Source organism: Artibeus jamaicensis, unplaced genomic scaffold (genome assembly GCF_021234435.1).
Source record: "Artibeus jamaicensis isolate MK-2021 breed Jamaican fruit bat unplaced genomic scaffold, CSHL_Jam_final scaffold_474, whole genome shotgun sequence".
Lineage (NCBI taxonomy): Eukaryota > Metazoa > Chordata > Mammalia > Chiroptera > Phyllostomidae > Artibeus > Artibeus jamaicensis.
This window is the reverse complement of record NW_026522046.1, coordinates 25806958-25822299: the sequence shown is the minus strand read 5'-3', so window position 1 is coordinate 25822299 and position 15342 is coordinate 25806958. Positions and strand designations below refer to the sequence as shown.

Below are 15342 nucleotides of genomic sequence, written 5' to 3'. Positions count from 1 at the left end.
CAGAGATGCCAAAAGGTTGGACACCCTGAATAATAGAGACTGGAAAGAGGACCAACAAGAAAACAGTTTTCTCATCTTATTGTTGATGTGTGTGCACATCAACAAATACCGTGTGTGCATATAACTTAAGCATTTCCCACTTTGGGATATGCTACTCTGCGTTTTACACTTACAAAAGGTTAAGTTTGTCGAACTCTGACAGACGCCATCCAGCCATTTCCTTCAAGCTCTCAGTACTCTATTTACTACCTATACTCAAAAACTTTCTGCACATTTTTCCTCATAATTTTCGCACAGCTTTGACCAACTACCACAGACAATATTCCGGATATAAGCCTCTCTCCAGTGGGTTACAAAACTTGGCGAGTGAATGGGTGTTTGGATACCACCAAGCCCCCATCTCCACTTTCCTGAAAACAGACTTGGGAGTTCCAGGCGGAGGGCGATTCGCCCAAGGTCACACGGAGGGCAGGCGGGAGCACAGGTTATCTAAGCCCCCAGGAGGCTGCAAGAGGGCTGCACCAGGCGCCGGGCCCAAGTCCCACCTGCTTGTTGATCGCAGTTGTCATGGCAGCGGCTCTTGTCCCCGCCTTGTCGTTGTGACGTAAGGAAACCAGCGTTCAATGGGAAAGCAGATCTGCGTCACGCTCCGCCTTTTCCCGGCGGGCACCGCCTTCGCCGCCTACAGTGAAGCGAGGACCGTGCGGGGCGAGCGGGCCGGCGCTCCAGCCTCGGCTGCGGCGAGTTACAGCGTTTCCAATCTGTCCGCGTCCGCCGCCTGAGCCGGAGCCGGGATGTTCAGGATGCTGAGCAGCGGTTTTGAGGATGATCCCTTCTTCTCGTGAGTGTCAGGGATCGTAGCCCGCGATCCCGCGGGAATTTAGGGATTTTCGAGGGGGGCTATTTTAAGGGGAAAGAGCGTTTTAGAGAGTGAGAGGTTTTTCGGAGGGTTTCAGGAAGAGGAAGAGACTTGAGGAAGAGGAGGGCTAGGGGAGAGGAGGATATGGGGGCTCAGTGAAGAAGGAGGGTTTGGGGCCCTGGGGTAAAATTAGAAGGATTTGGGGGGCGAGATGGGAAAGGACTTGGGGACATGGCAGAGGGGACGAGTAGGATTGGGGGCGCTTGAGGAGAGGTCCGAGCAGCCCTCCCCTGCTCAGCCCCCGACCCGAGGAGCCCTCCCCTGTCCCCCCTCCCCTGTCACCCCGCCCCAAGCTGCTCTCAACTTGGCCGGACCTCTTGCGCCCGCTTTGCTTCCCGCCTTCGGAGTGACGCCTTCGCAGCTGCAAGGACTTTGCAGGTGACGGTAACTGCCACCTCGGTGAAACTTCTGGTGAGAATTTTTGCATGCTCACAGGATCCTTTCCACACACACCTGTTTTAGTTCCAAATATGGGGTGAGGAATGCCCTTTAGGATTACAATTCTTTGTAAAGGGAAAAGTTTTTAAAACCACATTTTTAATAATATATGTCTGTATGCGAGCACAATAAAGTTGGAGAACTGTGCTGTCTCCTCCAAGGGCTGGGCAGTTGCCATGTGCAATGTTTGTTTTCTTTCCTCGCTCTGTTACAAAGCTAGCCTTGTTTGGGAAGGGACTCTGCTTTCTGCGAGAAGTACAAATAGGTCAGCGAAGCAGGGAGAGGGTGCATTTAAGACCTCGGGTAACAAGTGCCAACCCTGTGAACGGTTCCAAGTGAGAGAAATAATGTGATGCCTTAGGAAGATGATACTCAGAAGTTAGTTACTTGTTTCGTTATGATCTAGATTTCTGGCTTGTTTATTTTTAATTCCCCCTTTGGTGATTATATAAAAGTAATGATCTACTGGCATTTCTGAAGACAGGAAGATTTGTGATACTTTTGCCCAAATGTTTTGTCAGTTTGAATTTTGACTAGGTGTCCTAATTTAATTTGGTAGCTTAAATTCTCTCTCTAGGCAACTTAGGGATTTTCTTTTTAAGGTTAAAATGTTAACAACTTACTACATAATTTTTTTTCAAGTAAAATACTGACTTAAATGTGTCAATACCATTTTAAAACCAAATAACATCAGGATAATAATTGAAAGAACAATTTAAAAGTAGAATAGATGAAATTGTTAATAAGGAAAGTAATAATATATTATTTTAAAAGTTATTCATTATAATTAATGTGTATATGGACTCAAGCCAAGTATTTATGCTGTTTTAGTTCATTTGATTACAGTCTGTTGGGACATTTACAATCAGTGTGTCATTTTAACAAATTTCAAATTTTGTGTTTTGATTTGCACTTGTAAAAGCCTCTGAGAGTAGGGACTAAATATATCCATGGATTAGTTGAGCTGTAGGCGTGGTTCTTATGTAATTGTGACAGTAGTACTATGCGTTAAGAAGATTATGATGGACACCTTTTCTGTTTTATGTCCTTGATTATATCAAAAAGAACAATGGCCTTAACTGAACTATGAATGTATAATTAGTACCTTCTTTAAAATGTCTAGCAAAAGTGTAATTTAAACTCTTGGGTGACTCTTTTTGAGCAAAGGCAATGAACCCAAGAGTCAGGGTCAGAAATAGTAACAGACCACAAATAGAAGGCACGCACCGAAGAACACTCTCCCCCTGAGCTCAGCTTGGGCAGAACCATCAGTTACTAGGCCGTAGGTCTTTCAATCATCACTCTCTGTAGCCTTCCCTCTTCAAGTGTAGGGAGCTATCTCATAAAAATTTAGGTTACAGTTATTGTAATTAATTTTATAAAACTGATTCATAGTTATAATTTTGTTGCTCCACAATTAATGATATAGAGAGTAAACATACTTTGGGGAGGTTAGAGAGGAAAAAAAGGTGAGTTTATAGTTATTTCAAGTGATAATCATTTGACACATCCCTTGCACCCCAACCTCAAACAAAATGATTTTACATTACTTAAGTCTAGCATAAGAAATTTACCCCATGTCTTATACAAACATTATCCCTATTGCTGACATTATGTGTCTGGTCATTGGGCTCTTTAGTGTGGGTCGTTTAATGTCTGACATGTGGAAAGTATTCAATAAATATTGTGTAATAATAATCTGGTGTCATTTACTTTCTGTCTTCTAGTTAATCTGCTATTTATTGCTGAAAGTGATTATTTGCATTCAACAGATGCCACTGTGGATGTTGGCACTTCCTAATCAGAACACAACCATTTTCTAAATAACCCATCAGTTCATAGTCAAGGATATCAATATAAGTAATACTGTATCACTTTACTAGTTATTCAAAAGTGAGATGAAAAATACATACTTCTTAGATGTAACATTAGAATTGTTTAATAATTTGAGACTGGTGAAATACTGTGGTCAAATTGTCAAATGCTTAAAATATCTGAATGAAAAAAACAAACTGTGCTTTTGAATTCAAATATATCCATTTTAAAGATTTACCTCCACATAATAACATATATTAAATGTTTCATCAGAAAATTAAAGAGAAACTTTAAAGGAGATATTTTAAAGTTTGTTTTATTATATATTTGGGGCTTTTTATATTGGCATCTTTTTATGTTTCTGAGCTGAAATTATTTCAGTGAAAATTGACCCATGGCACACCTTTATATATACCTTGTAAATAAATAAGACTTATAATCTGGTTAAAAATACAAAGGCTAAAAAAAATGCTCTGGTACTTCCTGGCATGCAGTTTTCATTCAAGAATACTACTTCCCCCTCCCGTTAGAAGTAAAAGTATGTATGTATAGGCAGGAAAATTTATTTGAGGTTGAAGTGATTTTGGTATCTATCCTAAACCCTAAAAGAGTTGATTATTTACTGTAAAAGTTTACATATATCTAGAACAACCTGTAAATTTCTACTTTGTACAGAAACATGAGTCTTCTGAGCTACAGACATGGAATTCCAATCGGAGAAGTCCACAAAAAACACCTACATTACCACTTACAAGCTATTAGACATTAAAGGCTCAGAAGCAATCATAAATCCTTATATGTCTTGGTCAAAGAACTGCATACATTCGTAGGAGGCTGCTTTTTCCATCCATAGAAGCTATAACTTTTTTCTCTAAAATCTGTTTAATTTTTGTTTAAAAAGGAAAGGAATTATTTTTTTAAAAGTTATACAGACTTAGAGTAATGACTTCATGTTTTCATTAAAATACTAAAGTTCTTTAGAATAGCCACAGATGCCCACAGTCCTTCCTTCTCCCCCTGCCCAGTCCTGGGTACCATATCTCAGGAAAAGAAGCAGAAGTCTGTGACTCAGGTTCCTGGCACCATCAGCTGTGTTGCCGCTGTGACTTCCAGTTAATCCCAAACCATGTGGCACCTTCTCGTGGCCGCCAGCAAGAGTCCTTTCACCCCTTTTCTCTATTTAATTTTTTTAAATTTTTACTTACTTTGCACTTTGGATGTACTTATTTTACACTTCTTTGGCATATTCACTGACTGAGTTGAAAGTAACTATATTCCATGTACAAGGAAGGTATTGACTGATATTTTCTTGGTTGAGAATATTGTCATAGCAGGAAATGACAAAATTACTCTATTAGATAAGTTTTTGTGAACAGTGTTTGACTTACTTACATATTTGTTTTCAGACACAAACATAGTTTGAGGTAGGGTCTCCATTAAGATGATTTAGTTTGGTGCTAATTAGTATTCTAATTATAACCACTTAATAAAGGTAGCTTGAGATTACTCAGCTCAAATTTAAACTTTTGATTTTCAGGATCTTTTTTATGCTATGACTCCTGACAGCTACTGTGAGTTTTAGCACTTAAAATTTTGTTCTCTGAAATATAGATATAGATACTATATAGATACTTCTTATAAATGAACTTTGCATATTTCAGAATATCATATATGATAGAATGAAGCACTATAAACCTTGAACTGAAAGATTTTCTAAGATAGATTTGATTTGGGGCAGTTTTGGGTAATGAAGGAGCACAGCATACTGGTGACATAGTTGCTGGGTCAGGGAGTGCCATTGGATGGTTTCTCATCATGTCATAATGCTTAGTTCTATCAATAAACATGAATATCCACACAAAGGTAGGAGACACTTGCAGGATGGGAGGGGGCCGCAGTCATTCCTACAGCTGTCTTAGCATCAAAGGTTTATGCCAGACCGCCATTTTAAACTGTGCTTCTACTCACTGGGAAAACGGAATTGCCTGTAGCAATGTAATTTATTCTTCACTTATTACTTAGGTTTCCACCATATGCTCAGCCCTCTGGACTCTAACATATATTTGTAGTAGTTATGGCCCGTACCCTCAAGATTTTCTTAGGAATCTTATATGTGTTATTTCTAGCTTCAAAACTTGAATCACCAGAGGCATTTTCTTTATGGACCCATACACCTCATTGAAATTAGGCAGCATTTCGTAAGGATCAAGAGAACCTTAACAATCTGCTGGCTAAGCTTTTGCTACACTATGGATAGTGAACAGAAGGAAGGAGTGCTCCCTGATGCATGGGATTGCCACGTCAGTCTGAGACCCTTATGTAATAAGTAATGTGATGGTTTTACTTAAGAGCATAAATATCTGTATTCTTGTACAGGCCAAGTGAAATCGTAAGCTGTCCCTGCCAAATATATCTGCGCATGTAGATACATAGATATGTGTATATGTTTAAAAATAGGACTTATCCTGAAGTGAAACTATACCAGCCCTTAAAATTTTTTTATTTTGAAATTCCTAAGAGACCCAGAATCAATTTAAGAGTTAAAATTTTTTGTGGGGGGAAGGAACAATAATTAATTTTTCCTAGCTTGTCATGGATTAATAATATGGAGTAGAAAACTATATTTAGTACCAAATGTCATTACGTTTTGTTATGGTTTGTGTCAGTGGTTTTGCAAAAGGTAGTGTGGCCATCATAATAGTATAAGTAAATTTTTCTTGAAAGCATGAAACACTAATTTACAAAAGAGAACAATATGAATAGATAGAAACATATAAAATGATAGACTTCTCACCCAATTCACTCTGTATTAGGTTAAATTAAAAACATTAAAACAGCTGTTTACTACCACAAGAGATTTTGGGCTTTGATGAAAAAGAATTCAGGCTAGAACAAGAGAAATCATAGTCTTTTCTCCAAGCTGTTGCTGTTCTAGGTAGACAGGACTTGAAGTTACTTAAGGGTCCATCCAGCCAGATTTCTTCCTGAATGGCTCCGACAGGTGCAAAAGCCAGGCTGTAAGCTCACTTTTATATTAATGCTTTTTCCAACAGGCAGCCTCTTGTTCATGTCACTCAGAAAATAAAGATTTTTTTAGCATTTGCCATACATATAAATATACCTACTCCTGTTCAATTAAAGAGAAACCTGGGGAACATTTTAAATTAGCCACATTTAGTTGTGGAATTTCTGGCCCAATTGTAATGCAATTGGAAAAATAAATCTCACTAAATTTTATGTTTCTATAGGAAAATAATAGCTGTTTAATAGTCATTTATCCATAGTGCAAATGCTAGTATTCCCTGAAGTATCTTTCTTCATTGCAGTTAAATCTCATCCACACACCTAAAGGGAAGGTTAATGGTTTTCTTGAGTAACTGCATATTAATGAGAATGAATATTTTAATTTCAATCTCTGTCCTTGTAGCCATCTTCTAAGCTCTAAATATCCAGTGATTACGGAGCTCTGAGCAAAAGGGCTTTCTTGTGAATGGTTCATTTCAAACTATCAGGTGGGGCCCTGACCCCGTAGCTCAGCTGGTTAGAGTGTCCTGCCAGTTCACCAGTATTGCAGGTTTGTTCCTCAGTCAGGGCACATAAAAGCAGCAACCAATGACTGCATCAAGAAATGAAACAACAAACATGTTTCTCTCTCTCCCCCATCTCTCTCTTTCTCCCTCCTTCCTTTCCTCTCTCGCTCTAAGATAAGTAAATACAAAGTTAAAATATCTCAGGTGGTTATGATTTCCTTTAACTCTTCATAGTTCTATTTCTTTTTTATTCTTTAAAGATATTTTTATGATAAGAATTTAAAAGATATACTATGAAAGTATAATTATATCAATAGTGTGTACTAAATACCCAGAATTTCAAAATTCACACCTGCTAATCCATCTCTATAACTGCTGCTATCTCCAAAGTGTTTTAAAAGCAAATTCCAGACTTTTTGTCCATCTCACCCATATGTCCCTATGTATTTCCAAATACATCTATCTGTGAAAAATATGGTTACCTTCTTACTTAACCACAATACAAAATCACGTCAAACAAAATTAACAAAAATCCAATCCAAAAATGCCAATTCCATCTGACATTATCATTGAGATATGAAATGCTTTGGAATGATCTAGTTTTAGAGGTAAGACTTAGCAACTGTTTCTTAGACAGCTCACTTAGGGTCTTAGAACTACTTGAAACTTTTTTTTAATGTAAAATGTAGGGAGATACACCAAATTCTGATTCCTTAATTTTCAAGTAACTTTTGATCTTCAGAACTTGACTTAGAAAAACGTAAAACAACTTCCTGTTTTCTAGAAGTGCCCTAAAACGTAAGCTGCTTGTTGTGTGCATCAATCCATTTAATTTTTAAAGTGTACGAACTCCCCATAATGGAGTTACCCGTGATTCAGCCACAAGAGTGATTCTTCAATTTTTAACAGGTATAAAATCCAGAATTGGTAGTCTGTTAAATTTTTGGTGCCTGACACTCCTATCAATACTACAAAAATCCAAAACCAAAAATCCCACAAAAATTCATGGAAAATGAACTTACTTATATTTTCATGCATTGCATGTATAATATCTGTACTTGTTTCTTCCTTAATATGTTAGAGTATGTTTCTCATTGAAAAGGACATAAAATATAATATCTAAATAAACCAAATGCTCTTGTGTCTTTATTTCCTAACTGAATTTAATACAGCTATGTTCCTTCAGTTAATACTCAGTGTTCATCTGAAGAGTTGCTTCATTCTGACCCAGTTACTAATTCGGTTAAGAATGATTTAATTTCTGCACTCCTGTTGAAATTCTTCTGTTCCCTTGCAGACAAAAGGGTTGTGGCAGGAGCACAAATGAAGGAGTGAGAGTACTGACGTGTTAAAATTCTTTAAATACCACCAGCAGTGGTCCTAATGCAGAGATGGTTGGACACTGTCATACCAGTCAAGCATGCAGAGCTCCTGCTAGTTATTTTGCTGTTTCATAACTACATTTCTTTTTCTATTTAACAGCTTCCTTTAAAACAGTTGGTATTGCACACGAATAAAGAGCTCTGTAGAACAAAATAGTCTGGAGACACTCATATACAGCCTCCTTATTAGATTTATTTAGAGAATGCTCATCTTTTTTTTGTTTAATACTTTGTAATATCGTCAAATGTACCTAGGAAATGGCACAGCTTTCTGAGTAAAAGCCTAGATTATGATTGCTGAAGTGTTAACGTCATGTTTTTTATTTTTAGTAAAACTTCACTGCTGAGATACTACGTTTCTGAACTGCAAAGCAGCAATCTAATTTAGTTGACCTCAGTAGTTTCAAAAAAAAATTTTAATGTAACTTAAAACACCTTTACACAATTTATGATAAAATCAACTTAACCATTTGAAGCATTCTACGTAACAAATTTCTCCATTCAGTTTTCAATAACTATGTTAAAGTTTGCTTAAGGCAATAAAGCCTCAGAACTACTTAGTGTTTTTAGAGTACAGTATCTACCTTAGCATATTTCAACTAGTGCCTGACTAATAACAGCTGGGAAATATGAAATTTATCAAAACAAAACTCAGTAGCATCTTATTGTGAACACCAAACTTTGACAAGCTAACATACATTACAGTTTTCACTGAATGAGATAAATAAGCATAATTTTTAATAGCATTTTAGTGAGAATTGCCACAAAATAATCTATTACTATTATAAAAGAAAAAAAATTACAGGCTGGACGGAAGATGCACATTTGATTTGGAATTACAGGAATTTTTTTTCCATTCTAACTTTCCATATTTATACATGCACTATTAAGACTTTAAAAAATGAGGTACAGACTTCTGGCCAAGATGGAGGTGTACATAGACATGCTTTGCCTTGCACAGCCATAAGAAGGATCACAACCAACCTCAAAACATAAAACAACCAGATCTGCCAGAGAATCAAACTGGGTGGAAGTCCGACAACCAAGGATTTAAAGAAGAAACATTCATCCAGATGGGTAGGAGGAGCAGAGATGGGCTAGGGAGAGGACCCAGTGTGGTAGTGGCCAGTGAACAGGCGGTCTTAAATTCATGTGTGGCAGATAAAAACCTGGAGGGACACCTGGGAAGTGGGCAATCCCAGCCCCAGGCCAGACTGTGCAGCCCAGGATTCCAGCACCAGGAAATAAAGCCTCATAACTTCTGGCTGTAAGAGAGTGGGTGTTGGGGTAGGGGAACAAACTGCCAGTCTCTCGGGAGAGTCCACTCAGAGGGCCCTTACTGTCCTGGAACATACGCAAACCCGCCTGCTCTGGGAACCACCACCAGGGCAACAGCTGTTGGGGCACCAACCGCACACAGGGAGTGGGTAAAGGGACTGGAAACAGGACAAATTCCAAGTAAGAAGCATTGTTCCCTCTGCAGCCCCTCCTGCACATACAGCACCACAAAGTGGCAAAGTAGGTAGTCACACCCTGGCTGATACCTAAGGTTCCAGTTCATACAGTGTAATAGGTGTTCCAAGACAAGGAGTCAAGCAGCTCTACCTAGTACACAGAAACAAACAAGGAGGCTGCCAAATTGAGGAGACAGAAATATGGCCCAAATAAAAGAACAGATCAAAACTCCAGAGAACTAAGTGAAATGGAGATAGCCGACCTGTCAGATGCAGGAGTTCAAAACATCAGTGATAATGCTCAGAGAACTCGTTGAGTACAGCAAATGCATAAGGGAAGAAATGAAGGCTATAATACATGAAATAAAGAAAAGTCCACAGGGAACCAACAGTGAAGGGAAGGATCAATGATTTGGAACATAAGGAAGAAATAAACAGTCTTCCAGTATAGAATGAAGAAACAAGGATTCAAAAAATGAGAAAAGAAGACTTTGGGACATCTCAAAAAGTGCCAACATCCAAATTATATGGATGCCAGAAGGAGAAGAGGAAGAGCTAGAAATTGAGAACTTCTTTAAAAAAAATAATGAAAGAAAACTTCCCTAATTTGGTGAAGGAAATAGACATACAAGTCCAGGAAGCACAGAGAGTCCCAAGCAAGTTGGACCCAAAGAGGACCACACTGAGACACATCATAATTAAAATGTCAAAGGTAAAAGATAAAGAGACAATCTTAAAAGCAGCAAGAGAAAAGCAGAGCATTACCTACAAAGGAGTTCCCATTAGATTATCAGCTGGTTTCTCAAAAGAAACTTTGCAGGCAAGAAGGGACTGGCATGAAGTATTCAAAGTGATAAAAAGCAAGGACCTACAACCTAGATTACTCTGTCTGGCAAAGCTGTCATTTTGATGGAAGGGCAGACAAAGTGCCTCCCAAAGTAAAGCTAAAACAGTGCATCATCACCAAGCCCTTATTATATGACATGTTAAAGAGACTTATTTAAGAAAAAGAAGATAAAAACTATAAACAGTAAAATGACAACAAATCTACAACTATTAACTGAATCTAAAAAAGAAAGAAAACTAAGCACACAACTAGAACAGAAACAGAATCATAGATATGGAGATCACATGGAAGGTTAACAGCAGGAGGGGAAAGGGGGAGAATCAGAGGAAAAGGTATAAGAATTAAGAAGAGTAATTGGTAGGTACAAAATAGACAGGGGGATGCTAAGAATACTATAGGAAACAAGCCAACGAACTTACACGCACGACCCATGGACATGAACTGAGGGTGGGACATTGCCAGAAGGAAGTGGGGTACTGGGCAGAAGGGGCAAAGGGGGAAAATATGGGACAACTGTAATAGCCTAATCAACAAAATATTCTTAAAAAATGAAAAAACTTGTTTAAAATTCAGTAACACCCAAAATCTGGCAATTAATACCTTATTTTATGAAGTACCAAGGTCCTTTACATTTTCAAAAGTGTATTTTTGGAATATGTAATAAAAAACTCAAAAGGTACAGAAGACTACATGGTTAAAGGACTCCCTCATCACACTAATGTAAATATACACTTAATCAGCAAACTGTACATTTAAAAATGTCTAAGATGGGGGAAAAGCTCTTTGAGCTGTACACATTATCTGTCATTTCTCTGTATGTGCTATACTTCAACAAAATAAGATTTTTTAAAAAAAGGATTTCCACCGTTGGCCCTTAACTACCTAGTGACTCTCCCAGAATACAGTCACTCTGATCTGATTGCTGGATAGCCTCCTGGGATTTTTTTCTGTACATTTATAAGCATGTATACATGAATTTTTGTTCATTTGTTGGGAGCTGTATATTACAAACCTTTTTAAAATTGTTTTATCTATTGAATTTATTAGTTAATAGAGTTACATAGGTTTCAGGTGTACAGTTCTATAACACATCATTAATATATTGTGTGTTTACCACCCCAAGTTTAAATGTTCCTCCATCAGCATTTACCCCCTGCCTTTACCTTCTCCTTCCCCCTTCCCCCTTTCCCACTATGAGCTTTTTGTGTCTACAAGGTTTTTTCTTTAATCCCTTCACCTTTTTCACCTAGCTGTCCTTGTCGTGGAGATGGAGATACAAAGAGGAAAAGCTGTCTAGGGAAAAAGGCAGTTAGAAATGTTAGGTTTAAAGACTTAGGATAGAAATAGCAAATGTTCAATAATCATTCTATCATTATTTGTATTTATATTCTGAATACTTTAGCAAGAATGGTAAGTTTCCGGCCAAGCGGAAGGTGAAAATCGGTGGCCCTCCGAAAGTCAGGGTTCTATTCCCACTGCCTGGCACAGTGTCCTTTACATAGCTATTCAGTAAATGTTTGTTAAATAAATGGATATGGTTTGTGTCAGAAAAAGCAGAAATTGAAGTAGAGGTTCTGGATAAAGTGGTTGAGGAGAGTAGATTAGTGTTCATTCATTAGTGTTTATCCTTGAAACATCTGCATTAAGTTTACTTAAAATGCTTGTTGAAATCCTGACTACTGGTGTACGCTCCGGATATGCTGAACCCCAAATCCCTGGGTGTATGCCTGACTCTGCGTTTTATTAAGTACCTGTAGTGATTTTTTAAGCATGTTCAAAATAAAGGAAATAGTCCACAGAAGGCAGGGGAAAGAAGTCCAGAGAAAGTATGTTTTTAGTGGGCAGTGACCATGGGCTTCTGCAGGCAGGTTCAGGCCCTGCTCGCTCGCCCAAGGCTAAGGGTCCAAGATTTTGAAACAGCAGTAATGTGTCTGTGGGACCAGGAAGCGGTGCCGAGGACAAGAAGGAAACTGAACTATCAAAGGAGATTTTAGAGAAGTTCATAAAACAAGGCTCCGAATAGTGTATTGTCCCTCAGGTTAGAAACGCTGGAGAATTCAAGGGTTAGGAAAGCAACTTCGGGTTTCAGTGATTGGAGAGTTAGGCTGATTTGGGGAGTTTTAATTTAGAGGTGGAAGGAAGGAAAAAGGACTTGTAAAGAAATAAAGTGAATGAGCTACAAGAAAGTAAAGGACCCAAGTATAAATGACAGAGATTTTCAGTGATAAAGGAGACAGTATCAGGAAAGGGCTTAGGGGAGGGGTCAGGGGTGTGTGTACTAGAAGCTTCTTTGCTACATTAGGAACAGAAAGTTGTTTTTATTGTTATGGAGTTCATAAACTCCTGTTTTTAACTTTGCAATCATTTACTGGTTTCATAAATACCTCAAAAGCCCCCTTGAATTATAGCAGGAAATAACAGTTACAAATCGGGCTGTTAGTGCAGAGAGCGCGCTGCCCTTGATGTGGATACTTCTTCAGGAGCTGATGCTTTCAAAATCCCGTTTGGCTTATCCTAACTCAGGTTTATGTTCTTTATTGCGGTCTTAATCGTCAGCCATAGAAATCCCATTCAGCGTACTGGTGCCAGGTTACTCACAGGCTGCATTGCATAGCATTTCAATCTTCTAAGACTATCTTATATAGACAGGCAAGAGCAGTTGGAATTGTTTTACATAATGTGATTCTAGGAATATATCAGTGATAGGCAGAATAATGGACCCACTAAAGATGTCCAAGTCCTAATGCTTAAAACCATTTAATACATTATCGTACATGGCCAGGGGGAATTAAAATTACAGATGAAATTAAGGTTGTTAATCAGCTAACCTTAATGTAGGAGAGTAACCTGGATTATTTACGCGGGCAGCATTTACCAGGAGAGTCCTTTAAATATGAAAGAGTCAGTGGGAGATTTGAAGACACTATGCTGCAGACTTTGAAGGTGGAGAAAGGGACTGCAAGCCAAGGAACACGGGCATTTTCTAGAAGCTGCGAAGAGCAAGGACACTGTCTGTGCCCTGCTACAAGGAACATGGCCCTGCCAACACCTTGACTCTTGCCCACAAATACCCATTCTGGGCTTCTGACCCCCAGAGCTATACGAAAATAATTTGTGTTGTTTTAAGTTACTAAATTTGTGGTAATTTGTCACAGAAGCAATAGTAAACTACAATGTCCAAGTTTTATAACCTTAATTTTAAAACATAAGTCTCACTTCTCTGTCAGACTCTAAATTCCTCCAGCCTCTGTGCTTAACACACAGTATGCATAAAAATGTTTATTGAATTTTCCTTTGTATCAGATCATCTCTCCCTCATTTGGGAGCAGTGGTTTACCATTCTTAAATAGAGTGCTCACTCAGCTGGGCGCATGCTGTAAGAGAGAAGCACCTCCATCGTGAGCAGTGCCTGCAGTTCTGAACTTCCTCCTTGATTAGGAAGGTGACTCCTGATTACGAGGGTGTGATGTGCTCATTTACATCAGGGTTGGTTCTTTTCTGGCCCAAGTGTTTTAATTCATGAACCTGTGTCTCCTGGTCGACAGCTCCACGGGCTTCTCGTACCTCACTTTCAGCTGCTCTGGAATGAGACTGAGTCTGTCTGAGAGCCCCACCCTCCAATGAGGTTGTTTTATGCCTTAGAATCTTGTGTTTTAATTCATTTGATCCCAAATGCAGTCTAAAATTTTGTGAAAAATCTGTAGAACATTTCTTAAGATGCAGAAATAGATCTACTGGTAAACTACTTATTTTTATAGATTTGTATTTATTTCTCTTCCAGTCTTTAGATGAAGCCAACAAAATAGAACACTTAGAATGAAGGGAGTTTTAAATGTGCTATTCACTGCTCTTTGGGATGTAACATGTATTAGTGATCTATTGCTGCCTAACCTAGCTTAAAACAAATACTTATTATGTCCTAATTCCTGTCACTCAGGAATTCAGAAACATCTTCCCTGGGTGGTTCTGACTTACCGTTACTTAGGAAGCTGCAAACAGGCCTGAGTCCAGGTTGTGGTCATCTCAAAGCCTGACTGATGTAGAATCCACTTCCACTTCCAACATGGTTGCTGGCTGGTCTCAGAACTCTGCTTCCAAGCTCATCTGTGTGGGCCTCTCCATAGGGCTGCCTCACACGAGACAGCTGCTTCTGCAAGAGTAAGCCATCCCGCTGAGAGAACACCCAAGCAGAAGCCACAGTCGTTTTAAAAACCTAACTTTGGAAGTGAAACCCCATCACTTCTGTTGTTTTCTGTTAGAAGCAAGTCCAGCTCATACTTAAGGGGAGGAGACTATGTGAGGGCATGAACACTAGTGAGGGGAGATCATTAGGGGTCATTGTGGAAGCTGTCTACCACACACATATATATGGTGAGTTCATTAGTCTAGCAGACTACATAATCAAGTTTATAGTATTCCTAACTGAAATTAAGTTGAATTATGTCAAAACATTTTGCAAAATATACTACAGTTCAATGTCCTATATTAGAAGATGTAAAATAAAAACGGAAACCTTTTAACTTTTCAGATGGGAAATCCAAGAAGATACGATAGAACAATCAACATAAATTACTCTTTTATCTTACTCCCCTTAGATTGTCTACTTCTGCCTTCCTCTTACAATTCTTTCCTTTACTTTTAAGCTCTACTTATTCTTCATATTGTAAAAGTAATCAAATACAATTTATAAAGATATGTGAAATGTTATGAGAACTGGAATTGGTTCCCCACCTGGCATTGTACATAGATTTCACAGTATTGTCCACTGTATTCCCAGTGCTGTACTTTACATCACTGTGACTGTTTGTAACTGCCAATCTGTACTCCTTAATTCTTTCCAAATTCCTTAGTAACCATCAGTCAGTTCTATCTATGAATCTGTTTCTCTTTTGTTTCAAGTCTCAGGGGAAGTATGTATCTGTGTAACCACTATGCTGTATACCTGAAACTAAAATAA

At 38.4% G+C, this 15342-nt stretch overlaps 1 protein-coding gene across 3 annotated transcripts in view; it reads left to right on the top strand.

Moving 5' to 3' along the window:
• Nucleotides 1–672: 672 nt before the first annotated feature.
• The window catches only part of MLF1 (myeloid leukemia factor 1), a 32748-nt gene continuing 18078 nt past the window's right edge, over nucleotides 673–15342 (top strand). For 2 of the 3 annotated variants that reach the window (XM_037126378.2, XM_053658019.1), the window contains exon 1: nucleotides 673–841. In XM_037126378.2, the coding sequence (XP_036982273.1) occupies nucleotides 795–841 (47 nt within the window). In that variant the 5' untranslated portion in view covers nucleotides 673–794. Of the gene's footprint in view, nucleotides 842–1212; nucleotides 1331–15342 lie in introns of all 3 variants that reach the window. The other variant, XM_053658020.1, reaches the window with a different exon arrangement.